The following is a 23221-nucleotide window of genomic DNA, read 5'->3' on the forward strand; positions in this document are numbered from 1 at the left end:
AAATCTTCAATCTTAAGATGTTGCATAGACCTGGTTTGGTTTTTTTGGTCTCTGTGATCATTGTAAAACCAGTCGTCAGCCATGAGAAACAGTTATTTATAACAGTGTGTAAATAATTGTGAGAAAACAAAAGAATATGTTAAACACAGTTATTTTATTTGAATGTCATATTTTATGTCTTTAAGTGTTAGTTTTAGTAAAAGCTTTTGTAAAAAGGTTTTTCAACTTGTACAATTTTGATTTTGAGCCAAGAACAAACCTAAACTATAAACTGTAATACATTTTCCAATGACAGAACATGCATTACCTCAGTTATTTAGTAACAGGACAGAGCTGAAGAAAGAAGAAGAAAACACAATAAGATTTTTTTTTTCTATCTTTTGTGGCACCAACCTTCTGAAAGTGCAGTAACATCATGTGCTGGTTTTCAGGGTCACATTACAGCAAAGGATTGTATTACAGCATCTGTATGCAGCAGTTACAGCGTGGTGTTGTATTAATGTCACGTATTGTATATCTATCCAGTGAGTCAGCAAGTAACGGAAAAACTTTTCAGTCTTCTGGACCATTTCAAGTTGAAATCTCTTCAAATAACAGTTGTACTGTACCATTCTTTGGTTTTTCAAAATAAATGTCTGTGGTCTAGGCTGTCTTGTCAGCAGAGGATTTCTATATCCAGCATCAGATTTCATTTTATAAAGTTATAGTGGGATCATGAGAAAACCAAACCTGTCCTTCATCATCACATTTATACATGCCCTACTGCCCATACTAACCCTAACAGAATATAGTTTTGTCCATCTTTCACTGCACGTGGCACAGTGTTTCATTGCTCCCTATGGACCAGTTTGTCCTATAGTGTGAATGAACAGCCATTAGTGTGATCCAGCATTCAAACAGGCTGCAGCAGGTGTGTGATTCAGAGAGAGACTGGGTGCATTTGTGATGATGAAATATAAGTTACATCACATTACATACATGCTTCCAAGCTGTATGTTAAAATAATTCTTCATAAGATAATGAATTTAATTCATTTGACCTGAGCAAGCAATAGAAAGGACGTATTGACTAACTAATTTAAAATGATCAATACTTTCATCTCTGAGTTGCAACTATTGCATGAATTTACGGTAATCGATTAGTTCATTGAAGTATAATGAACTATGTTGATGAACAATTAGTTGTTATGTCAAACTTATTCGTTTAAGCAACAAGATGTTGAGATCTTATGGGTTTGTTTGTTTTTATTGTATACTATGGTAAACCTTTGGACTAATGGATGGATAAAACAAGAAAATAAATCATATATCTAAGACTGTTTAAAATCTTCTAAGGCCTTTCTCCTGAGGAAACTGAATTCAATGCCTTTTAAGACTTTTCAAAATATCTTCATGTAAAATCATTTATACTTCTATCATTTTTTACCCAGGATTTTTGGGTTGAATACATAAAAATACTAAAATGTAACATTAAAATGACAATTCCTCTAATATCAAACACGTATGTCCAATAATAACCTAAACATGTAATCTTATACTTTTTGGTATGAAGTTAAGAGTGGAAAATGTGTTGAACATTTATCGATGTTCCAGGTCTGAGGAGTTTACATAGCAGGAGGAGAAAGAAGGAATCAATATCCTCATGTTTTGCGTTCCAGCTGAGTTTTTTCCACTTGTGATGACAGGTTCAGCACTACATGAGCCAAACTATGCAATGTCCAACTTAAGTGACAGAGATACAAACCAGATACACTGGGGTTTGGTTTCTTTCTGCCTCCTGGAGCTGATTTTAAACCTGCTCATCTTCATATGTCATTGTTTTTCAACCAAAGGCTTTAATTTTTCTACTTGAACCTAATCTGATCAACATGTGGTTTTGGAGCTACAGGAGGGCAGGTGACATGTGACAAGAGCCCTTCAATAGATCAACCAAACCTGGGTAAAACATCACATGCTGTCAATTTTCTAGCTTTTTAGGGTTGCAGGAAATTCCCTCCGAGTGTTAGTGTTAGAGTCTATACAGGATTGTTTGTGTATTCAAACAAAAGTATTGTGTAATGTTTCAGTCAGAGCTTTGGGTAGATACGTGACAAAGTGCTGTGATAGAGCAGTGATAGAGTTCTGCTTTTTTTTTTTTTTTTCCAGTCCTGTCTCATGGTTGTGGATGCAGCTCTAACACGGCCTCTCGGGGTCGTCCGTCAAGTTGTTAGTGGGCGTGTCCTGAGAGCTGGCGTTTGCTGCAGAGGAGAGGACTTCTTCAAAGCTGCCCCCGGTCGACGGCCCTCCAACCTTTGTCTGGTATAAGAAAAACAAAAAACCTCATCAACAAATAGCTCTTCCTCTTATTCCTCCTCCTCCTCCTTGTCCTTGTTGTGCTGTGAATGGGCTCAAGGTGGCAGAGTTTTACCAGACCAACACTACAGTGTTTTTGGAGATATCTGAGCCTATATGTGAACGTTTCTGCAACAACTTTAGTTTTAAAACCATTTTTACTGTAGACAGGGTATTAAAACTGACCATTATAAAATCAGACAGAAGTAAGCAGCACAATATTGCTAAACATCAGGTCTATAAGGACTCTTTTTCTACACTGTAAGCCCATAAAGTATCACACTCACTGTGAGAATCAATAGCCAATGATTTTAAAATATCCTCAGTGTGACTTTAAAGCTTTGATTGAGTGTTCAGCAGCTAACACACTGTCTTTGAAGAGTTTTGGTTATTTAATAGGATTGAACTACTCAAAACATTATGCACACCTCCAGAGGCTGACAGGTGCGTTGGCGAGGACCAGAACGGCCAACAAACTGAAACAGAGGAAGCTACAGCACACTGTCTTGACTTGCAAGATGTTTAACGTTGTTCTTTCATTAAACATCATACTGTATGCTGGAGCTTCATCTGGTTCAGATTATTTAATAATACAAATTCCCTCTCACTCAAACACACACACACACACACTGTTTACCTTGAGAGTCGTCACTGTAGTCTCAACTTTCTCCTCAAAAGACTTGAAGCTGGGGGAGTTTCTATGACAACAAATAAAAAAAGAATAGTTTACTATAATGTACTTACATCTCAGTTACTTTCTGAAATAATAAATATAAAGCACTGACAAGAACACTACTAAGCACTGTCTGTTAGACTTAATATACTGTAATTATGACCAGATATTACTCTGTATATGTATTTTCTGTATTGACATACATGTAAAACTTGACCTTAAGGTAATGAAGGCAATTAAAAACAATACAAAGGGAGGGAAGAGGGAGGAGGTCAGATATTTTTTCTTTCAAAATTTTATCATTCAGCAGCACATTAATGTACATAAGAAATATAAGCAAATAACTCAACCTTAATTTAAATAAAAACTCAGAAATAGAAAGTGGAAATTCTGGTATAAAACGGCAAAAAAACAAAACAAAAAAACAGCAACACACACATACGGAGCAATCACAGGCTGGTTACCTCATGGTGGGCATGCTCATAGACTGTCTGAGAGAGTAGCTGTCCCCAGAGAGCATGGTGAGAGAGGAGTTAATGATTAGCACAGGCTGTAAATTCCGCCCCCCCTACGTGGGGTTAATAAAGGTCATCTTATCTTACGCACATACACACAACACACAAGCACAAAGCCAGGGTAAAGCTGGCCCACAGAGCTAGCTGGAGAAAGCATCGTGTCTACGGTATGGAGGAGATGGAGGAGGAACTAGGACGATACAGCAGCAAGGTAACAAGTGGTTCTGCAGGGAAACTTGAGCGTAGGTAATCACTCACACAGAGATAAGGATGAACAATGATTGATGTCATAACTTGTCATAATCAGTCTCAGATCAGATGGAAAAAGACAGTCAGCTGTGGTAGCTCAGCTTTAGCACTCTGCTACAACTTGTGCATGGAAGTTCATGACACTGTTTGTTCACATGATTCATTGGGACAATTCATTTGGGTTCATCAGAAACCAAACTCAATTGGATCTGGTTCCGTGCCGAGACGATCGAGCACCTGACCTGAGATCTGCCGTCCTCCATCCACTCAACAGGACTCAGCTGACTGCCTGCCTGCTCGGCTGTACAGTCCATACTGTACCAACCAGTTAGAGATCTATTGAGTTAAGTCTGCTTTGTTTGGGAACAACTAATGAGGCATAATCTGCTGTGTGACTCTTACCCTATGGAGTTGGACCTTGGGAAGCATGGAGGAAGATTGAAAACATTATAATTTCAAAAGAGCTCATTAGTATTAATGTTATTAGTACAAACTATTTCTCTATAAGAAGTAAACTGCCACTGGTATTAATGTTGTTTTGATTTCAGTCTTCACCACAGGGAAGCAGCCACATCTGTTAGTGGGAAGTAAACAACAATTCTGCGAACCTGTGGGGAACCAGATTGTATTGAACTGTACAAGTTCTGCTGAAGTTCAACACCACAAACAAACGCACAAAAACACAACCTTACACACAACCCTGAGCCACTATCTGTTCCCACACATAAACACACTGCAAACACAGGAATGAAGGGTTTAGTTGTTGCAAGAAAATCACACAGAATTTAAAAACAGTTGCACAGAAACACTATGGAAAAGACAAATATTTGATGTCTGTTGTTGTTTCTGAGAAACACAACAGCAGAAATTATTCCAGAGATGAAAAACATCCTTTCTGTCGATTTATCCAGTGGTTCATTCATTACATAGGAGGCTCACCTTCCATCCAACTGTGACTTTTAACTTTATATCAGATACGTTGCTTTTATTTGTATATTAGACATAAACAATATCGAAATCTATTAATCACACATACTATTATTATTATTGAAAGTGAATTATTCATTAATCCAAGAGGAAACCGTGTCAATGATAAAACAAAATACATGAGAGGAAATGGGATAAATTAACTTATTTCTTTAGGAATTAAACATAAGACAGAAAATGATTGATGGGACAAAATCACATGCAAGAACTCACTTCAAGCGTATCTACAGCAGGAATTTCAAACATGCTTACTGTTTACACACACACACACACACTACATACCTCCGTGGAAACAGTAACTCTAGACCAACCATGCTGGAATACACCAAAAATAACACATTGTGTTTCCCTTCTTTCCAAAATCACATGGAACAGTTTTTTTTTTTTTTTTTTTACCAGGAATGACTGAAGGCATTCTGTCTTTTAAAACACACCCTTGATCATCATCCAATCAGACGACAGGTCAGTGCTGTGAGAGGCACCGACCGTCACTACAAATGACAGCCTTGAAGTTACTTCAAAAATCACACATCATGACTAACAGAAATAAAATAAAACCTCTTTCTACTTCGATGAGCAGACGTTTGCTGTACGGTTACATGTTGCTGTTGTCCGCTGACCTTCAAAAGCTTTCCTTGACAACACTCTCACAACACAACAGGTCACACGGGCCCACTCATTGCAGCTTTCTGGTCTCGTCTCACACACACGGATGCTCTTTTTGTTTCATACAGAGCAATACAGACATATGCATACGTCTGTGTCTCAGACAGAGCAGCACAGAGCATTAGAGAGACAACAAGAGAAAGAAAGTGGCTGAGGGAGGCAGACTTTACTCTAGTCCTCCGGCTCCGACAGAAAGCAGCTTAAAGTGGTCTTACATAATTTCAGCCTCCTCTGAACTGGACAGAGCCAGAGTCAGAACTCAGAGATGGAAAGCATGAATAAAAACATGTGGAGCTAGGTAACACTGTGGACTCATTGGTGCTGGATTAAACTGGGTTGGTTTGTGCAGATGAGCTGATAATGGGACCATAAAATGCACAGCTAGGACGGCAAAAGACACTTGAGTATGAGGGTGACACATTATGTTTAAAGGGATATTTCGGCATTTTGGTATATTCGCCTATTGCCATAATCCCTATTAGTCTTAGGAGTAGTGCTGTGTTCGAAACACGTCGGAACTCGGATCTTTCCCACCCAGTTGAAAATTCTAAGCTTCAACTTCACAGCGCACCAGCTCAGAATAACCAAAAACATGGCCGACCAAGTCAACAAACTTTGCATTCAAAGTGCTTCACGGAAGGCATTTTTTTGGCATTTAAATGCATTTGATTGATGTTTTACCGTTGATGGTGTGGTTCTGCACGGGTGCAGATTGTTGTGTGACGTCAGACAACTGATTCTCGGAGAAGATGGGGTGCATTTTTTTCTCCGACTTCAGGTGGCGTGCACTTTTTCAGGTCGGAGATCGGAAAGATCCGAGTTCTGACTTGTCTTGAACGCAGCATAGGTTCATTACCTTTAATTGTCAGTGCAAGCTGTTTTTAGATCAGCGGAGCAGAGATGTGAGCTGCTCAGATACAAAACGGAGGCGCACAGTATTTCCACGTTTCCCTCATCAAACTAAATACACAATCCAACAACTCCAAAACGCTCTGGTGGACAAGTTGTGACCTGCACATTCACCACGCTATGAAATAATAATAACGTACAGCATAATTATGTAACATTACGACACATGAAGCAAATACTAGGAACTACTTGCGCTATAGGGATTATGGCAATAGGCAAATTTGCCAAAATGTTGAAATATCCCTTTAAAAGAGACCAGGACTAAAGCCACAAGAACGACGCAGAAATTTAAAAAGGCATTCATGGCATGTGTGTGTGAGAAGGAGAAAAATCCAACATCTAAATTGATTAGCGTGCCATGCCAACTGAGCTCACTTTACAGTCACCGATTTACTTTTGGTCAAAATCCAGTGTTTGTGTGAGAGACGATCAGTCACAGAGACAGACAGCTGATGCTGTTAGGAGGTCGGGGAGAGGGGAGCGGTGATGAAATGAATGGGACAGTGTGTTGTACCTCATGTCTCCAAACTTCCTGGTGAGGGCGGTGCCCAGGGTGCTGAAGGCTGCTGAAGTTTTCTGTCCGGCTGTGGACAGCGTCTCAGACGTCTTCTTGTAACTGGCACACACACACACACACACACACAACAGGTGCATTACACATACAGTACTTTGTTCCTATTTCATACATGTATGCATGTATGCAAGTTGAGCTCAAATTACTCTTTTTTGTGATCGCTATGACCCGTTTGTCAATACTTTAACGTACATCACACCTAAAACAGTTAATTTCATCCCCAAAATCACAGGGTAACTAAACACATACGCACATTTCTAAAATACAATAACGCACTAACACAACTCACAAAACAAAAACACTGACACAGGTTGTCTTCCAACAGAAACATTTAGTCAGTCACAGCACAGTGTTTTGTGTTGTAGTTTTTTTTTAACCTCTCTACATTTTGCTTTTGTTGGGTTTAGTAAATGCAGGTAGGTTGTTAGTGAACAACCTATCTCAGAGAACCTTTGCAGAATGAACACTTTACAAAAAAAGAGCTTAAAGATTTTACGTTCGGCTTTGAACATGAGGTTTTCTGTTTTGACAAACAGTGTGAAAGCAATTGAAAATGTACCAGTTAACATCTACTGTTTTTGTCTCAGTTGAGCTTGTGTGTAAAGGAAATTAAAACAAATTTTAAATGTGTTAAATGTATGTATCTTGTGTCAAAAGAACAAGAAATGTGTTAATTGTACAGCCCACACAGGCTGATGTTGTGCTAGTGTGACAAGTTTTGAAAAAGCGTTGAAAGTATGGAACAATGGGTCATAGCGATGGTAAAAAAAAAAAAAAAAAATGTACTACTGTACTCAGACACACACCGATGTGTAAACAGATCATTGTAATAAACACACATACACAAACTCACAAACTGGTCAAATCAATGTACGTTTGTTCATTAGCCTCATCAAAGGGACGTGTTTCATAACACCATCAGCTGTCATCATGATCTCACACTGTATTACATCTGACGCTCTCATTTTCAGTGTGTAACAGCCGTTTAACCTTTTACCATTTCTCTTCAGGAAATCACAACTTCTCTCTTACAGTGCTGTACAAACGTGCGCACACACCAAGCTCTTCTGTGTGGTTCCTCATCACCGCCACAGTACTGCCCCTCAGAGAGCCATAGGCTGTGAATAAAGATGAACGTAGCCTCTGTGAAATCACCCACAGGTTTCCAAAGAGCAGTTTTGAACCTCTGAGATCTCTCTACCGCTAATGGGAAAATGAGCAAAGAGGAGGGGTGTGTGTGTGTGTGTGTGGGGGGAGGCCAGACTTCACTCATCCACCTGTCACTCAAAGCACCATGCCCTCAATTATATGCAACTTTAAATCTTTAAAATACGGAAACGGGTGAGTTAAATAAAACTTCAACCCCTGTGAAGTCGTTATGAAGGAGGAAATTAGCCATGGAGACCAAAACATGTTGATTTCTGACCAGTTGATTTAACCTGAGAGTCGATGTTGGCTTAAAGCCCCTGTACAGACTTTTCATTTAGTGTTGATTCTGGCGGCCCCTGTGGACGAAAGCGCCGGAATGAAGACTGCATTTCCCACTGTCATGAAGACGTTTGTCTGGCCGGCTCATGTAGATTTGTTTTGGAAACGTCGTTTAGCAGCGTAATGTATCTATTCGTATCGTTTCGTCAGTGGTCCGACCCGACCATGCCTTCCAGAGGTATAGAATTAGACTACTTAGAATTAGCGTATCTTCACACTGATGGGCTCATTTGCTGTTGTAGGTAACAGAGACATATCAGCAGAAACCAGAGACTTTTGCGTATCCAGTTAAAAGCTCCGTACAGGGGCTTTAAAGAGCTGCAGTGTTTGGTCCTCCTGTCAGGACCGTTGTATAGGGGAGAAAGGTGATGATAATCCTAGGGGCCCAGCGCCCAGTAAAAAACCCCAGTAGTCTAATCTTTGAATGACAGAATTATTCTGCATAAGACCCTAATTAATACTCATAGCAGTGGCGGCTGGTGACTGAAAAAATTAGGGAGGACAGGAGGAACACCAGTCCACGGCCTCATTTTATTTTATAGCACTACTTCTCCCTACTTTATTATATTCAATGAAAATTAAACAGTAAAACAATGTCTTACAAGATTTCTTAAAAACAACATAATTTTATTAAATCTTACTGTTTTCAGATTAACACAGGCCTAATGAAAAAGACAGAGCCATGATCTTGGATGTGGGATGTAAAAAAAAAAAAAAAGCAGGCCAGTGTTCAACACCTGTAAATGCCACAGTGGGGATTTACACCCTCTGATTTAAAAAGGAAAAACAAAAACCATGAAAATCTGTAATTATTAATAACAAAACAAAGTGTTCCACTCAAATTACATACATATTTGGCTTTTACCTCTTAGATATAGCTATGCTTTTACCTGAGCTGATGGCGGAGAAAAAAAAAAAAAGTCCGGTCGTGTCTTTGTTTACCCTCCAGCTGCCCAGGTCACGTAACTGAAAACTATTAACAATCTCTCTGACTGCTTCTCTCTGATATCTCCTAACAGTTTATCCAGAAATCTGCTGATATTTCCTTTCAAATCGATGCCAATATCTCTGAAAACTCCGTATTTCTTGTGCTAGGAGCAGCAGCAGCACGGCTGGGAGTGAAAGTTTGGCGCACATAGCAACAGTAACCAAGGGGGGTTGGAGAACTGTCATTGGACCAACCTGCTGTCAATCTTGTGTTCTGATTGCTGATTGGTACAGAAGAGCCTCCTCCGTCATGACGTCATTTTACGTGTCTTAGCCAATCACAGGTCAGGATGAAGACATCCTAAATGCATTGAGTCAATGGAAGAAGATCCCGCCCCGAGGCCAGTTAGGGAGGTAAAAATCTTGCCACCTCCGTAGAGCCCCCACCTTCCTGCTCCCTGCTCCTCACACAGCCTGCTCTGTCTCCTGAGCCTGCTGGCGGCGCAGTTGAGCCGTTTTAAGTGGATTTTCTTCCAAAAAACAAACTTTTTTTATGATAAAATACATATATAATATTTTATAAATTATACTGAGATTTGGTAATGATTTATTTCAACCAGTTACTCTTTCTTAAATAAAAAATAAATTTTCCTTTTGCCTCTCAAAAATAGAGGAGGACCAACCTCCTCTGCCTCAATGGACCAGCCTCCTCTGACTCATAGTAATGCTGCATTAGCATCAAAACAAAGTAGGCTAAATAAAAAAAATGATAATACATACATAGTCTAAGAAAAAAAGTGGAAAAGTCAGGGGCCCACTTTAGTATTCTTTCAGGGGCCCAGAATTCTTAGCAACGGCCCTGACTCCTGTGTTTCATTTCTCAGCCACTTGCTCTTCAGTTCCCTCATCTGTCTTTTTTTTTTAATCCATAAACTCTTGTCTTTTTACTTTCGTGGCATCAAGCCTCTGTGTCTCTCCTGCTTCTTCCTCCTGCGGTCACACTGCTGCTTCATTATAGATGAGGATGGAGGCTGCGTGTGTAAAGTGATCTTCAGGCTCGAGTGTAACTGAAGAAGAAGGGAGGTGTGTAAATTCCATCCTGCTGCTCTTCTCTGGATCCACACCTCAGCACTGAGTGCCTGATCAGGAAATTAGATCATTTTTCTTCACAATAAAGTACTAAAACACGTGAACTCTTCTGAAATGAGCCTCTGTGATAAACATTTCTTTCTAATCCAACATTAAAAGGTGAAGCTGTTTACTAGATTGTGGTTCTGTTTGGTTGGGAAACGAACACGCGGAGCACAGACCGGAGAGGGCACGTGAAGCCAACTGGTGGAAGGTCAACGGTGGCCCTCGGCGCCGTTTGATGTGTTTTAAATCAGATTCATGCTGTCTGTTACGGTGAGCGCAGCTGATAACAAGTCACTCACATGCTGTGCTGCTCATGTCTTTTTAATTAGGTTTTCTGATCGCTCTGTTTCTAAATGAGCCTCAGTTAGGAGGATGTTATAGCCGGATGAATACCTGCTCTTAATGTGTCTGTTTACTCTCTTTGTGTTGGTCCTGTAAAGGCCGACAGTGTTGACAGCAAACAAAGAAGCCAGTCTGTTAGGTGTTGCTGTTTTTACCCTCGATGTGACACTCAAAGACACACTTTCTCCCTTCAATTAAACCTACAAACTCTTCATCTGTCTTGAACTTGTATCACGAGATTCACGCTTACACACACACACACACACACACATTGAACTTACGCTACGGAGCTCTGCATGTCATGCCAGCCTCTGCTGAAGTTGTTTTTAAGCTCGCTCAGAGGAGTGATGCCCAGTTTCTGTTTGAGATCTGCGTGCTGCTTCTCTTTGGACGACAGAACCTGCTTCAGTGTGTTGATCTCTTCCTCCAGCTGGACACACAAACACAAACACAAAGAGCAATCAACCAGCGCTCATTCTTTTACTGTCTCTGTACCATCAAATTGTGTGTGTGTGTGTGTGTGTGTGTGTGTGTGTGTGTGTGTGTGTGTGTGTGTGTGTGTGTGTGTGTGTGTGTGTGTGTGTGTGTGTGTGTGTGTTCATACTTTAGCCAGTTCTTGCTGGATCTCCTCTCTCTCCTCCTCTGTCATGAGGGAGTTGTTCAGGTTGACCTCTGACGCCATATCCTCATCAGCCTCTCTCAGCGGGTCTGAGTCCAGAAAACCTGCATGAATTATTCACACACATGGTGACGTGTTCATGGATGCACCTGAAGGTGACACATGTTAGGTCCATTCAAAGAAAAAGATACATTAAAACAGAAGTAAGTGATATATTTGTGTTAATATAAGTCTTAAATAGTTATATCTTCCGACAGCAATCACTTACATAGAGTGTTTGGACCGAAACACGGGTCTGTCAGTCCCTCTGCTCTGCTCTGAGCCGAAGAGAAAACATTTATCGTATCCTACAGTTTTTATCCAATGAGGAGAGAGAACGGCATGCAGGGCTGTGTGTGCAGCCAAGGAACGCCGTGAATGTGGCGACGTAGGGACGAGGACTGTTATGGTGCGTTCAAGGAAACTCGTAGACTCGTGTTTTTCCGTCCTGTGAAGTTGTATCAGTTTGATCTGGTACGAGTTCACGGGTCGGAAGTTACGAGTGGCCGTTATAGTGACTTTCACCGGTAAAACAGGTCGGAAAAACACGAGTGGGTTGCCTGGAACGCTACAAAGTCGTAAGTTGTGACTTGAAGCTGTAATTTACGATTTCAAAAGCCTGCCTGGAACGCAGCATTAGCCAAAACGACCGGATCACTCACTTCTGCTTTAAGTAAATGAAAATAACAATTTGACTTAAAAAGTGCAAAGGATTTAGGCAGGTGTGGAAAAAAAGATGAATGCTTCTTTTTTTCATCAATTAACAAAATGCAGAGAATAAAGAGACAAGAATCCTAAATCCAATCAATATGACAACCCTTTGCCTTCAAAACAACATCACTTCTTCTAGATAGGTACACCTGCACACAGTTTTTGAAGAACCTGGGCCGGTGGTTTTTTCCAAATATCTTGGAGCTCCTCAGATCCTTCTGTCTCTACATGTAATCCCAGACAGACTGGATGATGTTGAGCTCAGGGCTCCGTGGGGGGGCGGCCACACCATCACTTCCAGGACTCGTTGTTCTTATTTATGCTGATGATAATTCTAAATGACACTGGCTAAATGTTTGGGGTTGTTGTGAATAAATTTGGGTCCAATCAGATGGTATTGCATGATGGATATTAAGCATTCTGACCTACAGTAACAGCATTTTTTCACGCCTGCCTAAAACATTTGCACAGTACTGTGTGCAGTCAGTCAAGTCAAACACTTTAAACACCGGTTCATTATTCCAGTGAGGAAATTAAAACAATGTATTCTTCCTCTCTCCTGCAGCAAATCATAGAGCTGAAACAAACATCCACAGAAACACCCAAACTAACAGGATTGTTTTGCGCCAATATACTAATTTATGTGCCCATTCAATTTTTGTAACACTATCATTTGAAACAAGAAACTATTAACCCCTTCCCTTACCCACCCCAGCAAATGTCAACATCAAAGTAGTGCCATGTCGCGGCGGCATTTAGCTCACTTGGTAGAGCTTCCGCCCCATGTTGAGGCTGCGGGCGGCCCTGGTTCAAATCCCGCATTGGGCGGCCCTTTCCTGCATGTCATTCCCCCTCTCCGCCACCCCATTTCCTGACTCTCTCTCCACTGTAGTATCAATTAAAGGCAATAAAAAGCCCCCCAAATATACTAAAAAAAAAATAAAAAAAAGTACTGCCATGTATTTGTGCATTTCTGTTTTCATTCAGCTACTTTTTATTCCCTGTATTCCTGCTGTGTGTTTTTCTGTTCTTTCCTCTGGTTTTGTATTTGTGTGAATGTGTCTGTCTGTGTGTCTCTGTCTGACAGTTATGTAATCTGCGGCTGCGGCCTGCAGAGCTCTAATCTGGATTAACTGATGTGGATTATCTTGCTTTAACTCCACTGACTGACACTACAGGCCGCTGCACACATAACACACACACACATAAAATGAAAACACACACACATACACACAGATAAAGAAGTTGCTTTCAGATGTCAGGCAGCAGACTGCATTGCATTTTCACAGTAATTGATTTTAGTGGTTTACTGAGTAATGGAGAATCTGAAGTAAAATGAACTAAAATGAGAGAGATGATGATGTAAAACCAAAAGTTCCTCGGAGCCGGAGGATTTAAGAAGTCACAGTCAGAGATCAAATCTAATCTTTCCAAACAAGATAAAAACAAATAAAACAAATGTTGTGAGCGGCAGAGACTCTGCAGCAGAGTTTCATGAACAAAATGTTTTCATTCAAAGATTTAGAAAACAGTGTTTAGGGAGAAATTGCCTGTGAAACATCTAATTATACGACTCACACACTATACTTATATCTCCTGAGCGCAACTCTGTGTCTCATGCACACAATTACACCCACAAACACCAGCACGCACTTCCAGATAATGATCCTGTGCTAAAATAATTAAAAGAGAAAGAAATAACTTCAAGTGTCAGCTATCACCGACTCATGTATGATGCAGCAGAGTCACTGAAACATGGACTGACACTTTACCTTGCAGATACTGATCCTGCAACAGCCATCACAAGACAACAGGAGCTCTAGTCTACACACTCTGGCTGCATCTTCCTGATTAGCCTGGTATTGTCACAGGCCCATCCTGACCAGACAGGTACCACACACACACACATAAACACATGTAGGTCACAGTGTCACAGCATTTGGAGTTGACCTGGTTTTGCATGTAAACTAAAAAGAAAAAAAAGAAAAGAAAAGAAAAGAAAAATAAAAGCCAACACCATTTTGACAGAATGGAGATGAAGCGTTAACCGTACCTGCTGTGAGGTGTCCCCTCTCTGGATGTGGTCGCATTATAAGACAGGAGAGGACAGAGTGAGGTTAGTAGAGACAGTTCTGTTGATACCAAAACAGTCAACCGCTTTAAAGATGAGGCTCAGCAGCAGCAGCAGCAGCAGCACATGCAGCAAACACACAGTTCACACGACTGCAGCTAAACAGCACTAAACTCACATGCACCAGGACAAGTGGGACCTTTCTATATAGCAAGGCAGCTATTTCTGCCTACGTTGCACAGAAGCAGGACAATCACATTTTTTAAACCCCCGTGGCTCAGATAGAAGCTTTTCATGTCTTAAGTGCACTGAGAAATCTGATTATTTGTCCCGGCTCACACAGCCATGAGAAGAGTTCAGAGATTCCACGAAAAGCCACGATTTCAAGATTTTCTACCAGTCTTAAGTTCCAAGTTTTCACTCTTGGTTGAAATGTATGCATGTTCATGCTGCAGAGTCACATGTGTGTTCCAGTTTGTCATTCATCATGGAGACAAACGGGGCAGTGTGTGAGCGGACTTTTCGTCATGGACAATTTTAGAATAAAATTAGTGAAAAAATCTGATGATCCGTTTGAAGATAAGGTCCCTGTCATTTGCACTCGGCTGTGACAGACAAATTCACTGCTAGGAGAGGAATTAGAGGAATGCTGGCACTTGTAAGTTTATATGTTTCACTGTGCAAAAACTGGTTAGATAAACCCTCAAAGCAGGATTCAGAGTAGACTTGGGTCCTGCAAAAACTTGTTGCGACAGTGTAGCCATCTACATCAAGATACATGCAAATCTAATCATTTTTTAATGATGATTTGGCCATTTACACTTTGATTTGAGTATTTGGACATTGACATATTTTTGTTCTAATTTCCATTCAATTTGACATAGAATAATATATAATAAGGTTTTAGTTTTAATTTGAGGCAGTTTACATTAGTAAATATGAATTATATGGGACATATGGTGCTTTTAACCCATAATGCTGAAAGTTTAGTGTTCATGAGCTCCACAGTTGTGTGTTGTATGGTCTGTTGGTATGAGGAGTGAAGAGGTTGAGTTCACGCTGAAAAAAAACAGCTGCAAACTAGAAAATGGCCAAACAGCTGGTAGACTAAGAAGCACAAGTCTTGAACAGGCAGAAAATGACTTTCATGGTGGCTCTGTTAATACTTGAATGCTTGTCCATTCCATTAATACTGATGGTGTGAACTGTACATTGCTGTGAAAGTTGCTCAGGCGTGTCACCAGTGGAGACCTACAGTTGCAGCTAATCATGTCCTAAGGGACAGTGAGGGTCATAACTGTGGTTGAACATTTAACGTTGTCCATAGGGATAAATTCATGTTGTCTGACCCACAAACTGTTCCCATCACAACCTATAACATTTCAATTGGTTCCCCTCCATTAATAATTACTGGGGCATGATAGTTTCAATTTCACATCTTGAACTGGTTTCCAGTACATATGGACCACAGACTGTTTGACCTTTGCTAGAACAGATATTTGTTAGACTTTTAACATGTTGACTCATTAACATGAACAAAGTCACAATAAAATGTGTAATTTCATCCTTGTGTGACGGTTATTTACCAGAACTGTCCACTGAAACCTGATAAACCCACTTGTAATCCACACGGATTACAATTTGGATATATCTTTCGTCTGTTTAAAATTAAACTAGAAAATTTGCTCAGTAGAGTGCAGACCTCAGCCAAGGCCAGTGTGAGTGTCAAACAACATGCACCAGACTTACAGTAGGAGGAAAAATTTTAAATTCATAGTCAATTACACTGATTGGCCCCAAAATGTGATGGATCCTCCACCAGGTTTAGTGTAAATTGGTTCAGCACTTTTAGCAAATCCTGTTGACACAAGTCAATCACACAAGCCATGACCTCTGCAGCTGAGGTCACCTATAGCCCCCAAAATGAGATAATTAGATATATTAACGTTGCCCCGCCCCCAACTACACTGTCTGCATCTCAGAGCGTTTCAACTACATACCAGAAATTAAGTCTCTAAACCGTTTTCATTGTTTCCATTTGTCAACTTTTGATCATTTAGTTGACAATTTAATCGTATTATCTTGTTGTTGTTGTTTTATTTAGGCCCAATGTGATCCACCCGCCCTGCCAAGACTAAAATACTGGTGGAGAAATAGTCGCTCCTTCTACTGATTGACTATTTTAAAGCAGACCCACCAAATTAAAAACATCAAGTCAAACATTATCCCTATCTGCCTATAACATACCCACAATGTGTTTTTTGTTTCTTCCAGTGTTTGCTTCCTCTAGATTAGACTTGTCCTCAGTGACTCTAGCGTGGCGTTACGATCCCAGTCAGTCATGATGACGAGTAAATGTTCAACCACAGTGAAGGACCGTCTACTCTACGGGGTCTAATCTACGTCCCTCTTCACCTGTGCTGTCCAGTTGCATATCCCAAGTAGTGGACATGACCCAGTTGTCAGAGTGGGACATTGACGTCTGTCCCCACTGATCCTCCCCTCCTGCGGGTGAAGTTTTACCCCATTCTGTGGAGTTTTGGAGCTCAGGAGGAGTCGACTCTTCCTTGTGTGAATTCTGCTCCCCGGAGCGGAAAGACCTACCCTGACTCAAACCTGAGCAAAGTAACAGTTAAATACATTTTCAGTGTTTCACACTAAACAGAGTTCTCATGTGATAATGTTTTAGCTTAATTGACAAAAAATGCAAAGTTCTGAGTCGTGTTAAAGGGGTTTTAAGATCACATCAAACAGGAAGTTTCTGTTAAGAGGACAGAGTGAAATCTGGTTAACATGTTTAAAAAAGAGAGAGGTATCCGCCCCTGAAAAATCGGATCAATTAACACATTTTGTACAAAGAAAATCCTACAAACCTCCACTGCTGCATTCTAATGATGAATCCACATCATCATTACACAGCCTACTCTCCTTTATATCTGTTTTATATCTGATAACTGATATATTGACTTAGAACAGTGGTTCCCAACCTTTTTTGGCTCGTGACCCTATTTTGACATCACAAATTTCTGGCGACCCCGCGATCATTATGTGACTGCACGTCAATCAAGATGCGCCAGCTCAGATATTTTTATATGCTGCATTTTATCTGAACTCGATTTATATTCGATAAAGTTAAAGTATAGAATACAGTTGTTTAAGATTGTGTGTGGTGTTTTTAATTTGAATTTAATTTCAGTAAATTTGTTTTTATCAATTACCAGACATTTCAGGCGACCCCATTTGAATTCGAGGCGACCCCACGTGGGGTCCCGACCCCAAGGTTGTAAAACACTGACTTAGAAGCTGCATTAAGTGATTTCTGTGGCAGTAAACATGCAGTAAAAATGACAACAACAGACAACACTGCACTACCACTTTACAGAGCTGATGTGGTGAACATGCAGCACACACACAGACACACAGACACACACACCCTCCAACAACAGTAGATGTGATATTCACTCCTGATGGTCTCTAAATGGTTTACTATAGCTACTTTGTCTGTCCCGTGTGGTTTATCTATTGACCCAGGGGCAATAGCCACGCTGGGTGCTGGGCAGGTGGAAACTTTGACGGTCACCCAGAATAAATGTCAGTTAACATATCAAATATCATTCAGAGAAGGTCACACTGAATGAATAAATAAAGGACAGTTCCTGGTTAATTTGAAACTTGCTGTCATCAGTTTACCCACTCAGACCACACTCACTCACTCTCCACCTGACTATTAGTGCTCCAATCAACACTCACTCACATGAAACAAGAGGATGCTGCTGCTGCACTGGTTTTTCTGAATTAAAACTTCCAAACATGTTGTTGCACTTGTGTAACATAGACCTGCTAATGTTTTCAATGTGCAGCAGCACTTTTCTGCTTCATGTGATTCACTGTGGATTTGCTGTTTTCATCTGGGAGAGTCGAGTCTTACCCTGCTCTCCCTCGGTTGTGGCTGAGTTAACCCATTCCTCTCCAGGACCCATGTCCCAGTCCACCACTGCTTCACTCAAAACACTAGAGTACAGCTCTGCAGCAGAGCAAGGCAGCGGAGGCGAGAGGAGACAAGAACACTGGTTACAATAAACACAGACACAGGGATCTGGCTTGCAGGAAGCTTGTCTGAGTTTGCATTTGCACAGGAAAAGGAAATCTGATGTTTGACCATTGGTGGCACACATCTGAACTTCTCTGAGTTTAAATTCAATCGAGGAAAAAAGCATATAGTAGCAAATCTGTGTCCCGCTGAGTTAACAGTGTGATCTGTTGGACATTTAAAGCAACTAAGCAAGAATATCCAAGGTTATTGAGCAATCTACATACTTTGGAAACTGATGACACCTCATTACACCACACTGCAGCACTATAGGAGGAAGCAGACCAGCATAAGGCCAGTGTTGTTCCAATAATAGTCATTTCCCTCTAGCTCCACAGCTTAACTTGCAGGATTCAGTGTAAAACCTGACTCCATAACAGCCACACACTTTCAGGCTCATTTCAGGGAAACACACATTAGGCCATGCGTGTGTGTTTCATAAGCTGTCAGGTTTGCCTTTTAATCAATTGAATAACATTTAACAAATATTCCGTCAAGTTGTTCGAGTACATCCCATGTTGCCATGTTCAACTCCCAACTGAGACGATCTTTACTGCATGTTATTCCCCTAGTCTTCTCTTCCTAACTAATAAAAGCATGAAATGCTCCCAAAATAACTTAAAGTATATGTATATACTGTGCACTCTAACACTTTCCCCCTCTTTTTGCTCTCCTCTCTGTGTCTTCCCCCCTTCTTTTTGACCAGGGTGAAATACCTTCGGTCACAAGATTCCCATTTGGCCCAGTGGTCATGTGGCTATGCTAAATCAGAGGCCTGGGGATGGTCATATGGCTACAAAATCAATTGAAGCTAAACCAGCAGCCAAGTTGCTCGCAGCACGGCCCAACAGCAACAACATTGTAAATACTATACAGTGTAGAAATCAGTTTAGTCCAGGACTGAACTTTGGGTTACATCTAAGATGCATTTGCATGGAAGAGTTATAAAGGGGAGCTTTGATCACACCAAATAGATGAATTAAAATGTTTCCCATAATAAATGAAAACCATCCTGATGTTGCACAATAAGTGCACTTCTCCATCTGTGGCCCTAAAGCCTCCCTGCCCCCCTGGTGCTATAACAGGTACCCATTCAGACTTGGAACGCAAAGGAAAGCAATTAACTACCTGCACAAACAAACACTTATCCCACCGGCTGCAAAGCTGTAGCTATTTAAATCATTGGTAGATAATTATTCTTGGATGAACCAAACAGACGAGGTCTAAAGAAGAAAGCAGGCGTATTACTTATACTATTTACATTCAACACAAAGCATAACAAAATCTTTAGTTTCAGGTGCGTAGGTGTTAAGAGGAAATTAATACAGGGTGTTCTGGTTCAGATTAATATCATTTAAACTGTAGAATTCATACTATTGTATCTTTTTAAGCTGTTTAATTTCACGCAAACTCTCACAAACCAGTGTTTTGTTATGAAACCTAACATCTAGGAATACCACAGCAGTGAACTGGGTTTAACGGACTAACAGGCTACTTGTTAGTTAGTTTTATAATGGCTCAAGGGGAGTGGAGAAGCTGGAGATCATGTGTGGCTAACAGGGCGATATAACTGATTTCAGAGTGGTGGGAAAATGTGGGGGAAAAACTGTCCCTTTGCTGAATTTCTACAAATACCAGAAATACCAGAAAGCTCATGCATTAAACCACCAGACAGCCTCTACAGCAGGGAAACAGCTCCCAACACAGGACGCTGGTGTGGAGTTTCCTTGTTGTCTTGGATAAACAGTAACACAAGCCAACTGCACACTGGCCCCACTGTGTGTGTCTGTGTGTGTATTTTGAAGCTTTATGTGTGCTTATTTGCCTCTTTAACCAGAGCCAATGGACGAAAAATATCTTCAGCTCAATGAATGAATCATTCTTAGATTTAACAGTCGTGAAATTTGAGGGAACGTGAAGCAAAAGCAAAAAATATTATTAGAGTTATTTCTCCAAATCTGAATTTTTCAGTCACTCTAGTATTTTCGGTTTTACACCAGTTTCTCTCCACACTCCTCTAACCTCCGTACTGTGACGTGTGCAGTCCTACATTCAACTTCAGCTCATTATCAGATCAACAGCAAACAAACAGAGCGCAGCACCGACGGTCAGTAGCGTGTGTCCGCCAGGTAACACGTCGTATGTCACACACTCACACACACCCTGACAGACTCACCTTGTCTGGTCTCCATCTGCGGCGGCCAGGTGAGCTTCACTGACGGAGCTCGTGGGACGCACCGGGTGTCGGGGCTCTGTCCGGATTTACTCGGGTTTCCTCGGATGTCACGCGCCTGTTCATCTCCGAGGCGGAGCTTAGAGCGCGAGCCAATCAGCTCGAGCTATTGTAATTCACTCAATTAAGTTACCGCACTTTAATTGAACTGAATATACTTGTGTGGTTAAAACGCTGATACCGTAGGCTACTTATGTAAATACTCCAAACGCATTCAGGTATTCATGTCATGTTCTACTTGACTGCCTTAAGTAGAAGTTAATATAAAGGTTTATTAACAACAACAAAAAACTGAAAGCAGAAGCATTCATTTATAATCTAAATATATTCAAAGTATCACAAATAAGGGAAGTTTAACATGAATGTGGGGAAGGTTGCTTCAGAAATCTAGTGGAGTTTGTATTGTTGTAAAATCCTTAGGCCTTTTACTACTACCACTACTACTACTATTAATCACAATCATTACTGTTATTATGTGACATTAAGAAAATCATAATAACAATTGTCTACTTCAAAAAGTAGACAATTAGACAAGTAAAGTAAAGATTTTAAAAAAATGTCATTGCTAATTTATTTATTTTTTCTTTTCTTTTTTACATTACCTACTCCTTGATACAATTTTAAATAATGCAGTCATATAATATGTTTTACAGTGACTGTAAAATGTTATATTTGCATTATAGATGCATAAATGAAGCTTATGGCGATGGGCTCCTGTGGCCCTCTTATGACCCCTGCTGACATCAAACTGTACTCACAACTGTGGCTGCAGATGAGGACACACCAACCGGCGATGCTACAGAGTCAGTACTTCAAAAAGCTTTAGGTAAATCAGAGAGGAAAGGTGTCGACACAAATGGTCTGGTGGTGTGATGCATTAATATCAAATAATTAATAATGATACCTTGTCACAATTCATGTATTGATATTTATATTCCTGGTTTTTAATTTATTGTTGGTGTATCTTCTGTGTATGTGTAGGCGGGTATATAATACACATCTGTCAATAAAACTGTTGGAAATATTTTTGAATGAAAGTAAAAAGAAGTCAACCAATATCGTTTTGGCTTTTGACCCAGTTGAATTTATTCTCCGTCAGATCCTCAGGTGAAAACAGTGTTTGTTGCTAAGTGAGCGATGATAATATCAGCAGACATTTTGAACAGTGGCAGCAGGTGGAAGAGTGTGTTGTTGGTGCAAACAAGGAGCACTCTGATCAGGCGGAGATTTCTTTAAACAGATATACTATTGAAAACAAAGTGGTGTGTACATAGACATAATGCTGCTGTCTTTAAAGCAAGTGCATGACTAGATAAGGAAAAGCCATTCAGATGTTCCTGATAATAGTGTGTCACAGACCTCCTGAGTAGAAATGTATTACCCCTAACTATAAATTATACGTCTTTTTGGTATAGTCACTTTCCATGTAATGTTGGAAACAGGGCTCACTGTGTTACCACTTCCTCCTTTACATCTATGAGTCGAAAGAGTGGGGTTGGTATGAGCCAGAATAAATGTAGCTGACACACTGAATGTGGTCGCTGTACTTTTTAGATGTTTGGTTTAATCTTTTAATCTCCACTAAAAACAAAACACTGGACACTGCTCTATGCACTTGGGTAACAGACCCAAAGCTACATCCAGCAGTGACTCAGTATATGTTTATCTTACATTAGGACTCTGCCTTATGATATATTATGCTTTGCTTTAGCTCTTCTGAGATGCATGTTTGCCTGGCGAGGCTGTGATAGATTTTTTTTATCCCCATTTGTAATCTTTGGAGTCACACAGGGGTCTCGAACCACATGCTGGCAAACCCTGATCTATAGAGGCTGTGAAGGCACCGTTGCATATTTATGCCAGTTTCACTGGGACTGTAACACAAACTAAAAGGGCCAGGGGCATCAGCCAGCTAATACACCACAGCAAAGGAAAATCACTGTCTTAAATAACTGACTGGATTAAATAAAGAACTTTTCTTTCAAGCTTTAACAAAACAGTTGTTTGGGGTTTAGGTAAATGTCAGTGTTCATACAACGATAAAACACAGCAGTGATGACATTTTGACATGGGGACTTTACATTGCATCACATGGATAAAAGTTGAAGGAATCAGACGTGGGTGGAAAACTGTGACAAATAAAACCGTTAGAAAAGCATTCTCATTTGCATTTATCCCGTAGCTAAACAGATGGAACCAATTCATATTTGCAATAACTGTCTGACAGCCAAATAAATCTGACTATAAACTCCTGCTCCTAAGAAGCTCTTTGCCTCATCTGACCAAATATTATATTACAGTATGTTATATATATATTATATATAATGTGAATATTTAATCAGACATCAAAGATAACACGTTATCTTTTTGGCAATAATCAATAAACCAGTCATTTCAGCAGTGGTAGAGTATACACTTTTTTGGTAGTTACTGTGGAAACCTATAAATACATGTTTATCTCACGGAGAAAAACAGCCCCTCTTAAATAAACTTTGAGTTCACTCTGCTGATACGTTTCTCTGAGCTGGAGACACAAATGTCCATCACACTCTGTCAAGTCAGTCTCATGTCGATCAAACAAAACAGAAATTCAACATGTCAGTGTACAACTAGCTGAGCATTTAGATAAAACATGTAAAACATTGCAAGTCAACAATGAGTTCA

At 40.3% G+C, this 23221-nt stretch overlaps 1 protein-coding gene across 1 annotated transcript; it reads right to left on the reverse strand.

Annotated features, from left to right (window-relative positions):
- Positions 1–53: 53 nt before the first annotated feature.
- tpd52l1 (tpd52 like 1) lies at positions 54–20584 on the reverse strand. The gene is made up of 6 exons (XM_084000453.1): positions 20501–20584; positions 11399–11517; positions 11076–11224; positions 6844–6945; positions 2968–3028; positions 54–2294 (listed from the first exon to the last, which is right to left on the reverse strand). Exons 1-6 carry the CDS (start codon positions 20514–20516, stop codon positions 2172–2174), a joined length of 570 nt encoding a protein of 189 aa, XP_083856579.1. The 5' UTR covers positions 20517–20584; the 3' UTR covers positions 54–2171.
- Between the last annotated feature and the right edge of the window lie 2637 nt (positions 20585–23221).

This window comes from Trachurus trachurus (genome assembly GCF_905171665.1).
Source record: "Trachurus trachurus genome assembly, chromosome: 24".
NCBI classification, from domain to species: domain Eukaryota; kingdom Metazoa; phylum Chordata; class Actinopteri; order Carangiformes; family Carangidae; genus Trachurus; species Trachurus trachurus.

Coding starts and splice junctions, on each gene's coding strand:
- tpd52l1 (XM_084000453.1), bottom strand. Junction 6,946..11,075: donor GACATGCAGAGCTCCGTAGC/GTAAGTTCAATG, acceptor TGTGTGTGCCAG/TTACAAGAAGACGTCTGAGA. Junction 2,295..2,967: donor CTACAGTGACGACTCTCAAG/GTAAACAGTGTG, acceptor TTCTTATACCAG/ACAAAGGTTGGAGGGCCGTC.